Source organism: Pezoporus flaviventris, unplaced genomic scaffold (assembly GCF_033815535.1).
Source record: "Pezoporus flaviventris isolate CSIRO_AGI_PZ_B2104156 unplaced genomic scaffold, CSIRO_AGI_Pfla_v1 ptg000112l, whole genome shotgun sequence".
Classification (NCBI taxonomy): domain Eukaryota; kingdom Metazoa; phylum Chordata; class Aves; order Psittaciformes; family Psittacidae; genus Pezoporus; species Pezoporus flaviventris.
This window is the reverse complement of record NW_026892660.1, coordinates 645,472-654,526: the sequence shown is the minus strand read 5'-3', so window position 1 is coordinate 654,526 and position 9,055 is coordinate 645,472. Positions and strand designations below refer to the sequence as shown.

Sequence of the window (9,055 nt, the reverse complement as noted above, 5' to 3'; positions counted from 1 at the left end):
GTGAACAGATAAGGAACAAGCAGCCACCCAAAACCTGTTTGGATCAAGGGCAAGGCAGGCATGTCACTGTGGACGATGTGCCTGGGCATGGGTAACCAACTATAACCCCAGCACCAGCCCAGCCCTTGGGAAATCACCCCGACCAGGTCAAACACCACCAGACCCATGGCTCAGATGAACAAATTAGCTCCCTAAAGTGCAAACATCCAGTCCCTGCTCTTAAACCTAAAGTGTTAGGACAGAAAGCTGGCACTGGGCATCTCCTATACAGGGTGCCCTCCAGAACATGCCACCAATATGGATATCCTCACTTACTCACCTAAAACTCCATCTGTGTAAAGGATCACTGGACAGCGCTCTCAGGCATCCCAGAACCCAGCTCCCAGAGTGCACACTTCCAGCCACTCTCACCCTTTCTACACAACCAGTGCTAAACTGCTAACCTGAAATGAACATGTTTCACATAGAGATACTGAATGTTACATGTGCTGCTGAGATTAAAGCAATCCAAAACCACACTCTGGAGAAACCTCAGGTGCTGTAAAAATAAAAACTCATGCCAATAAAGCTGAGAGAGCTCAAAGACACCTAAAGAGTGAAGGAACAGCAAAGAACTGATAGCAGAACAGCCCAAGAGCTCAATGAGATCCCTAACAACCAAAGTGCAAATGTCCAGTCCCCGCTCAAATACCCAAAGAACCAGGACAGAATGCTGCTGCTGGGCTGCTTCTGCAGACAGTGAGCTCCGCAACAGTGCCAACAGCGTTGCTGTCGCTCCTTGCTTTCCCACCTTAAAGTCCAATTGATTGCAACCTCTATGGCACACACTCATTGGAGCATTCACAGCTTCCTTGGGCAATCCATTTCAGTGCCTCACCATCCTCACAGTAAAGAACTTCTTCCTTATATCTAACCATCTAACCTCAACTCTCCTGTTTAAGTTTGAATCTGTTACCCCTTGTCCTATCACTACAGTCCTTAATGAAGTCTCTCTCCAGCATCCACGTAGGACCCCTTCAGATACTGGAAGGCTGCTGTGAGGTCTCCACCCAGCCTTCTCTTTTCCAGTACCAGTAGGGATACTGCATGTTGGAGGATGATTCCTTTTAGAAGCAATAATAATTAGTGACTTATTATGGCATTTTGGACAAAAGCCGCAAGTCCGTGGCTGGTTTCGCCGCTCCTATCAATGTACAATGCACAGAGCTGGGATCAGTGCTGGATCAGAAGCTATCAGAGACCTGCCCTGCAGTGGAAGGACCCATTTGGCCAAGCCAAAGCTGGGGCTAGCAGAAAGGGTTCCATCCACCAGTACTGAGACATGCTGGTGGTCCTTGAGCATCATGAAGAGTACTCTGAAAGGTCGCTATGGCAGTGGAAGCCACGCCCCCAGGCAGTGACACAGACCCTGGTTGAGGCAATCGCTTTATTGAGGAGCAGGGGAGTGGCCGGATCAAGGGGAGCGGTCAGGGATCCCCTGCAATGCTGATGGTGGCCAATGAGATGGTCTCGGTGGAGAGGCTCCTCCCCTTCTCATAGATGAGGTAGAGGAAGCGGGAGTGTCCCTGAGTGCCAGGGGGTGGGGCAGCCATCGAAGAGTACCCGCTGGGCCCCGCCCACACCTGCAGGCCATGCCCCCACCACGTGGTGCCGTTGGTGAAGCTCCAGCGCAGGGTCAAGTTCACTCCTGTTTGGAGGGGAAGGATCCAGCATCTGTTAAGCCCTGCCCACACAAAGCCACGCCCACAACAGACATGCTCAGCAGCAGCCCCATGCCCTGCAGGCAACAGGGGGTAAAGCTGGGAGTTGGGGGGCCCAGGAGGTGGCTTTGGGGGTCGGAGATGGGAAGTGAAGGTTTAATGGGAAACAAGAGGAGGGCCAAGGGGCAGTGATGGGTATCTGGGGGCCCTGGGGTGTGCTGGTGGCATTAAGAGGGGTCAAGGGAGGGTAATAGGCGAGCAACAAAGAGCTTAGGGAAGGGTCAGGAGGGCATTAATGGGGGGTAAGAGGGGTGTTGCGGGGCTATGGGGTCCCCCATTGGGGAGTTAAGGAGGGGGTAAAGAGAAGGGTGAGGTCTTGGGTGTGTAAGAGGAGCATTAATAGAGGACAAAGGGGGGCACTGAGGGGCCCTGGGGGGACTTTGGGAGTCTAGGGTGAGCATTAATGAGGAATAAGAGAGGGGCTAATAGGATATGGGTGGCAAGAGGGAGCCTGCAGGGAGCTCTGTGGACATCGGGGTGGGGGGTTAAGGGTGGGCCATAGGTTTGGGGGGGGGAGGCCATTACCCTGCCACTGCCTTCAGCCTACACCCTCTGCCCGTAGGCGACGCCCCACAGCAGTCAAGCCCCACCTGCCCACCCAAAGCCTCACGCCTCTCCCACTCACGCTGGCTCTCGTGTGCGGGATTACTGAAGAACACGAGATCCCCGGTGACCAGGACCCCAGCGGCCACCGCAGGGTCCACCAAGGCGGGATCGAAGGTGACAGCGGCAGGGGGGAGGGTCTCACCACCATCCCAGCTCCGCGCCACCATCCGGCAGCGGCACCGGTACGAGTTCTGGTTCCGGATGTTGACGGCGATGGAGCCATCAGGCAGCTCATAGGGCTGCGGTGCCATGAGAGAGGGGTCACTGTCCAAGACCCCCAAAAGACAGGGGCTGAAACCCATTTAACCCTTAAAGTGTGGGGTCCCGCCTCTAGCCCCCAAAATGAGGATCCCCCCCTTCCCCCCACACCCTGATTTTCACCCTGTCCCTCCTACCTGGCACTCATCAGGGGTGAAGTCCCGGGAATGGCGGGGGGCCCCAAAGGGAATGGCGGGCAGCGACCCACCCCGCCGCCACCGTAGTCCCCCGTCATCACTCAACAGCAGTGAGACCCCATCCCGCTCCAGTGTCCCATGGCCACAGAACACCAGGCGCCCGCTGCCCGGTGCATGCTGCTTCTGCGGAGGTGGGGCACAGACACCCTGTATGTGCATCCTTGTGCTGTCTCCCAGCTCTCCCCTGAACCCCACCTCCCGCCTGTTCCTTGATGCCTGGGTCCCTTCTGACCCCCTCTCTGGGCACCCAGACCCCTGGATTTTGGGGTTATCACCCCACATATCCCAAAGGTCCCCTCCACCCCAATCCCTGTGTGCCCCCAGGACCCAAACCTCCAAGCCCCAACACCAGCCAGATGCCTGGATCCCCCCAAACCCCCACATCCCCCACCCCAGGGTTCCACCCAAACCCCTTTCCCAAGCTTTAATGCCTGGGTCTCCCCAAATCCCCCCTTGGTCCCCCCCATCTCCCCTTGTACCTGGATGCCATAGCCAGGCCCTGGGGCAAACACCTCACTACCAACCACCCCTGAGAGGTTCTGGGGAGGTCCCCATGAGCGGCCACCATCACGACTGCGCAGGAGGTGCGTGCTGGGGGGGCCGCAGGCCTGGGGGGGGTGGGCGCAGCGGGCAAACAGCAGCAGCACCTCATCCCCCACCACAGCCAGGGCCCCAAGGTTCAGCCCATCCACTGCCGAGCCGTCATCTGCAGCCACCCGCGTTGGGCCCCACGTTGCGCCTGGGGGAAAACATGGGCAGACCCCCCTGGAGCCCCCCAAGCCCCATAATCTCCCAAGGACTCAAAATCCTGCAGGGGACACGAAGCACCCTCAGAACCCCCTCCAGGGAGCTCTCAGTCCCCCTCACCCAAGACCTCTCCAACACCCCCCAGAGGCCCCTCAGGAACCCCCAGAACTCCCCAAGGATGTCTCAGACTCCCTACATCTCCTTCAGGCCCCCTCCCAAGAACCTCTTAGACCTCCCACTGAACCCCCATGAACTCACCCGAGACCCCATAACCTGCCTTGTGCCCCCCACTAACCCCCTTGACCCTGCCAATACCCCAATGTCCCCCTATAGCCACCAACACTTCTCTTCCCCCCCATTAATGCCCTCCCAACCAGTCCAAAACTCCTTTTCCCGCACCACCATTACTGCCCAGACCCCCCCCCAGACCTCTCAAATCCCCCTCCCCCCAAGAAGGGCCCCCCCCCCCCACCCACTTGCACACACACACACCCAGCCCTCTCTGTGTCCCCAGGCCCACACCCCCGGCCTACCTCCATCGGGGGAGTGGCGGCAGGCGATGAACTTGGCCCCCACGTCGGCGGCCGAGCGCTTCCGGCCCTCGGCGCAGGCCACCAGCGCCCCCCCGCGGGTGGCGGCCACCAGCGGCACCCGGAAAGTGTGGACCCCGCCGTGCCCCTCCCCGCTCACCCACAGCAGCTGCTCCCGCACCACCCGCGGCCGCACCTGGGGGGCAAATGGGGTCAGAGGGAACCCTAATGTAGAGTAAGAGGGGTCAAAAGGGCAGTAGCGGGTGTTGGGGTTCTGGGGGTCCGTCGGCGTGTACTGGGGGGATCAAGGGAGGGGAAAGAAGTTTTGGAGGGGCCGGCGGGCATCAGTTGGGTAAAGAGGGGTGTTGGGGGCTACAGGGGGGTTCTAGGGGCACTGGGGGGGGCAATTATGAGGGACAAAGGGGTGTTGCGGGACCCCAGGATGTGGGCGGGGCACGGGGGGTGGGCGGATCCTGTCGTAGCCCCACCCCCACCCCGGGTACCGTGTCGGGGGTCGCGACCCAGCGTGCTGCGGCGCCCGCGGCCAGGAGCAGACCCGGGAGGAGCCAGCGCGGGGCCATTGCGGCCCCTTTAAGGCTCTGCTGGAGTCACATGACACCGTTCCCAGGGGGCGGGGACCAAACATTAAAAGGGGAATACCCGTCTGGGAACGCGGTCCCCAGCCTTAAAGCTGCAACGGCCGGAGGGAGGCGGGGCAGAGCCAAGCCTTAAGCCGGCGGAATTGGGAGTGTTTACACAGGATTGGGTTTAGGTGATTTATCCAAAATTGAATTGAAATTATGCGTATAGAGACTGAAAATACAAAGGAATAAGGGAGACCCACTTAGTCACGAGGTTCACACCAGATCCCTTTGCTTCCTAAACCCCTGACAGAGCCTAGCTGCTGCTGGATCTAGTCCCAGTCTTGGGACGCTGGGCTCTGGTCCCGAGCCCTCCGCCCCGCCCACGAGCCCAGCCCCATGCTGGGCTGCGCTCCCCCGGGCTCTTGGTTCTCTCCCAGGCTTCAGGGGCAGGGATACAGCAGACTGAAGGAGCAGCTCAGTGAGCTGGTTCCAGGGGAGCACCTCAATGTTGTCGGTGCCAGGCGAGCATTCCACGGCTGTCGGTTCTAGAAGAGCATCCTGCCGTTGTCAGTTCTAGGGGAGCATCCTGCTGCTGTTGCCAGGGCAGCATCCCACTGTCATCAGTACCAGGGCAGCATCCCTCTGCTGTCAGTATCGGGGAGCATCCCTCTGTTGCTGGTACCAGGGCAGCATCCCTCTGCTGTCAGTATCGGGGAACATCCCTCTGTTGCTGGTACCAGGGCAACATCTCTGTTGTCAGCACCAGGGCAGCATCCTGCTGCCATCAGGACAGGGGCCATGGAGCCAGCAGAGGCTCCCGGGCGAGAGCACTGGGCAGGGGCAGAGGCACGCAGGAGGCAGAAGCCACCCAACACGAGTGAGATCCCTCCCATTCCACTCCCGGCCAGGGCTGCCCGTGGGCACTGGGAGGGGGCCGGGCTGACGCCTCCCTCCCCACCCAGCCCTGCAGCGAGCGGTGGTCTCGCTGCTGCCGGCCCCGTGCAACCGGTTCCTCTGGAGCCGGCCGGACCAGCACCGCTGCAGCAAGTTCTTCCTGGGTGCCAGCATCGGGACCCTCCTTGGCCTTGGTGAGTGCTCCCGGTGCCAGGTGTGGCAGGGAGCTGGGGGTACCAGGGGCTCAGGGCGCATCCACTGCTCTTCCAGGGCTCTGCCAGTTCTTCATCGTCCCCATGAACATTACAGAGATGCGTAAGGTGCAACTTTCCTATGGGCTGGCAGGTGAGGACAGGGCCAGGAGGAACTTCTTGGGGTGATGGGAAGCATTGGGAGCCCTGAGGGGTCTCGATGGGACCATGGGGACAGCTCCATGCTCCCACAGGAGTGACTGCCTTGGGCTGGGCCATGTCCCCCCACTTCCGCTGCGCCAGCCTGCTCGTGGTCCCCAAATTCTTTGGCAAGGAGGGTCGGGTCTACATCCTCTCCCTTGTCCTCGCTGCCATCTACAACGGTAGGTTGCCCCCTGCATCCCCGTCCTCCCCATAGGGTCCCAAGGGTCCTGAGCCCCAACTTCCTGGCACCAGGGCCCGTGGCCAACATCTGGCACAACCTGGAGGAGGTGACGCACTCGCTGGGCTGCGTGGCAGAGCTGCAGGTCAACCACAGCCGCATGCTGTGGCAGATGTCCACGGCACCCCTGCGCAAGGTGATGGAGGACATGGCGGTGAGGCAGGGTGTTGGGGTGGGCGGGAGGGGGGCTGCACGGAGCACGGTCAAGCCTCTGTGTGTGCCCCCTGTGGCAGAGGAGTGGGCAGATGCTGAACTCTGAGGTGCAGAACATTTCACGTGCCTTTGTGGGGCTCAATGAGGAGGTGGCCAGCGAAGCTGGGTACGACCTGCGGCAGTCCCAGCGCACCAAGCCCCAGCTGGCACCCAGCACCCAGCAGCTCTATGAGACCAAGACCAAGCTGCGCTGCAATAGTGAGGAGGGAAGGGAGTTGCACCCCATGGCACCAGCCTCACCAGGCACCACACGTGGTGTCCGAGATGGTGGGGCTGGGGCTCCATCAGCTCAGGCTCCTGCCCATCAGATGTGATCGAGCTGGGCATGCAGCACTGCCGGGACTGGTTTGACACCAAGTATGATGCTTGCATGGAGCAGATATTCGTGCCCCTCATCAACCACCTCCTCTGCCTGCCCATGAAGTTCAAGTTCCTCTGCCACATTGTGAAGGGTGGGTAGCGTGGGGGACCCCTGCCCTGGTCACCCTGAGTTGAGGCAATGCCAGCATCATCCTCACTGTGTCCCACAGTTATGAATAGCTGGTGCAGGGACAAGATCCCCGTGGAGGGCAACTTTGGGCAAACATATGACATGATGAACAGCTCAGTCAGCAACCTCAGCCAGGAGTTCAGCGCCAGCATCGTCTTCCAGGTGGGTGCCATGTCCCCTCTGCATGGGGCCAGGCTGGGATGGGACCCAGCCAGACCAACAGCCCCTGTGCTGCAGGAGGATCACCGTGAGATGCTGTTGGTCACCACCAAGGTGTCCGCAGAGCAGCTGATGGAGGAAGTGACCTCACACTTCCAGGAGCACAGTGCCCGCCTGGGCCAGACTTTCTCCATCTTCCGCCTGGTGCTCTCCTTCTCCTTCATCCTCGTCTTCATCACGTGAGCCCTGGCATGGGAGGGCGTGTGGGGTTCAGGCACAGAGAGGCAGGGTCTTCTTTTGGCAGCAGGTCTGGGGGGAGGGGAAAGGCATGAAGACAAAGAGGGAGTCCTGGAGAGCCAGTTCCTGGACCCCCCCTTCTCTTGCCAGGGCTTTCTCCTACACCAAGCAGTACTGTCAGGACATCTCCTACGACAACCTCTACATCACCACCTACTTCCGTCAGATCGATGCGCGCCGCAGGAAGGAGGTGAGGGGGAGCAGGTGGCCCTGCACTGGGGCCGGGGGCTGCAAGGGCTGTGCTGAGCTGCCTCGGCCCCTTCCCCAGCGCAAGCGGACGCTGCTGCCGCTGCTCCGTGCAGAGGCCTCGGCCTTCATCTTCCCGTGCCGGCCCATGGTGCAACCGCTGGAGCTGCAGAACATGGTGAGGGGTCGGGGAGGTGACACGACGGTAGGTGGTTCAGCTGGGGGAGGCTGCAGGACAGGCTGCAGCAGACGCTGTTCCCCGCAGGTGCTGGAGCTGCTGGAGTGCATCCCACCCCTGCTTTTCCTCCTGCTGGCCTGCGCCATGGACCACGTGCTGGTCAGCATGCTCAGCGCCATCCAGCAGCACTCTTTTGTGCAGTACTCCTTCCACAGTGAGGCCCGAAGCCCACGATGCCCACAGCAATGCAGGGGGGGATGCGTGTGTGTGTCCCTCCACAGCTTCACATGTTCCCACAGGCAGCCACCACTTGTCCATCCACGTTATGGGCAGGTCCCTGATGGCGCAGCTCCTGCGGAGCACCATCGGCGCCCTCAACACCTCCTCTGACACCCTGCTGGAGACGTCCAACTTGGGTGAGCCCCCCTCAGGGGATGGACCCCCCATGCCCATCACAGCTCCACATCCTGAGCAGGAGGCTCAACATCATGTCCCCAGTGTGCCTGCCGAGGCCGCGCAGCATGAGCCAGCACCAGTACCTGAGCAGCTGCCTGCCCTTGGCCATGCTGGTGCTACTCTGCCTGGCCCAGGTCTACATATACCGCTTGCGCCGTGTCATCGCCGCCTTCTACTTCCCCAAGGTGAATGGCTGCCCCTCGGTGGGGGGGCAGATTTTGGGGTGAGCCCATAACCTGGACCATAACCTTGGGGTGGGCTCACGGTGTTGGCAGAGGGAGAAGAGCCGCGTGCTCTACCTCTACAACAAGCTGCTGCAGCAGCGCCTGGACTTCATCCAGCGACAGCGGAAGCGCATTGTCCAGCGGGCACAGCAGCCCCCAGGACTGGTAAGCGGAGCTTCACTGTTCCCCCCGATCCCAGGGTTCCACTCCGCCATGGAGCCTGCAGCTCAATCCCACACGGCTCCATCCCTAGAGCACAGCGCTGGTGCACTGGTGCTGCCGCCGCTGGCCCTGTCTAAGCCGCTGGATGCGCCGGAGCTGCACGGTGTGCGGGGTGCGTGTGGGGCCCCCAGAGCCCGCCTGCCCCACGCCCGCCTGCATGGCCCCGTACTGCCGGCAGTGCTGGCATGAGGCGGGATGTGTCTGCCTGGCCTGTGCCCCCCCAGAGCCCCGCCTTGATGCCGACAGCAGCGACGAGGGCATGGGGTACACGGGCTGAGGGCATGAGGCAATAAAGTATGTGAGACCCCACCTCGTGTGCAGCAAGTGTGGTCCATGGGAGAGAGGGTGGAAAGGGGCTGGAAAGGGGACCTTAAAGCTCATCCAGTTCCAAGCCCCTCCATCCCCCTCCCTTAGCCCCTGT

The 9,055-nt window shown here is 60.9% G+C and overlaps 2 protein-coding genes across 7 annotated transcripts; one reads left to right on the top strand and one right to left on the bottom strand.

Moving 5' to 3' along the window:
- Nucleotides 1–1,418: 1,418 nt before the first annotated feature.
- On the bottom strand, nt 1,419–4,719 carry NEU1 (neuraminidase 1). The gene is made up of 6 exons (XM_061477970.1): nt 4,602–4,719; nt 4,102–4,294; nt 3,301–3,560; nt 2,762–2,944; nt 2,386–2,605; nt 1,419–1,687 (listed from the first exon to the last, which is right to left on the bottom strand). Exons 1-6 carry the CDS (start codon nt 4,677–4,679, stop codon nt 1,467–1,469), a joined length of 1,155 nt encoding a protein of 384 aa, XP_061333954.1. The 5' UTR covers nt 4,680–4,719; the 3' UTR covers nt 1,419–1,466.
- A 1,013-nt stretch (nt 4,720–5,732) lies between these two features.
- On the top strand, nt 5,733–8,942 carry DCST1 (DC-STAMP domain containing 1). Of its 6 annotated transcripts, none has more exons than XM_061477859.1 (14): nt 5,733–5,921; nt 6,022–6,150; nt 6,224–6,345; nt 6,443–6,620; nt 6,731–6,874; nt 6,953–7,074; nt 7,150–7,310; nt 7,459–7,558; nt 7,637–7,732; nt 7,820–7,946; nt 8,032–8,148; nt 8,231–8,373; nt 8,464–8,577; nt 8,666–8,942. In XM_061477859.1, exons 1-14 carry the CDS (start codon nt 5,873–5,875, stop codon nt 8,909–8,911), a joined length of 1,848 nt encoding a protein of 615 aa, XP_061333843.1. In that variant the 5' UTR covers nt 5,733–5,872; the 3' UTR covers nt 8,912–8,942. The 6 variants fall into 6 exon arrangements, with proteins under 6 accessions (XP_061333843.1, XP_061333847.1, XP_061333845.1 ...); XM_061477863.1 differs by having other exon boundaries at nt 5,734–5,921; nt 6,224–6,363; nt 7,201–7,310; XM_061477861.1 differs by having other exon boundaries at nt 5,734–5,921; nt 6,224–6,363; nt 8,509–8,577.
- Nucleotides 8,943–9,055: the final 113 nt, after the last annotated feature.

What these genes read in the sequence shown, in the direction of transcription:
- NEU1 (XM_061477970.1), bottom strand. Translation starts at nt 4,679, where the DNA reads ATGGCCCCGCGCTGGCTCCTCCCGGGTCTGCTCCTGGCCGCGGGCGCC. An exon ending in GGGTCGCGACCCCCGACACG is followed by an intron (nt 4,295 to 4,601) that starts GTACCCGGGGTG and finishes TTTGCCCCCCAG; the next exon opens with GTGCGGCCGCGGGTGGTGCG. An exon ending in GGCCTGGCTATGGCATCCAG is followed by an intron (nt 2,945 to 3,300) that starts GTACAAGGGGAG and finishes CCACCTCCGCAG; the next exon opens with AAGCAGCATGCACCGGGCAG.
- DCST1 (XM_061477858.1), top strand. Translation starts at nt 5,873, where the DNA reads ATGAACATTACAGAGATGCGTAAGGTGCAACTTTCCTATGGGCTGGCA. An exon ending in ACTTTCCTATGGGCTGGCAG is followed by an intron (nt 5,922 to 6,021) that starts GTGAGGACAGGG and finishes ATGCTCCCACAG; the next exon opens with GAGTGACTGCCTTGGGCTGG. An exon ending in CCTCTGCCACATTGTGAAGG is followed by an intron (nt 6,875 to 6,952) that starts GTGGGTAGCGTG and finishes TGTGTCCCACAG; the next exon opens with TTATGAATAGCTGGTGCAGG.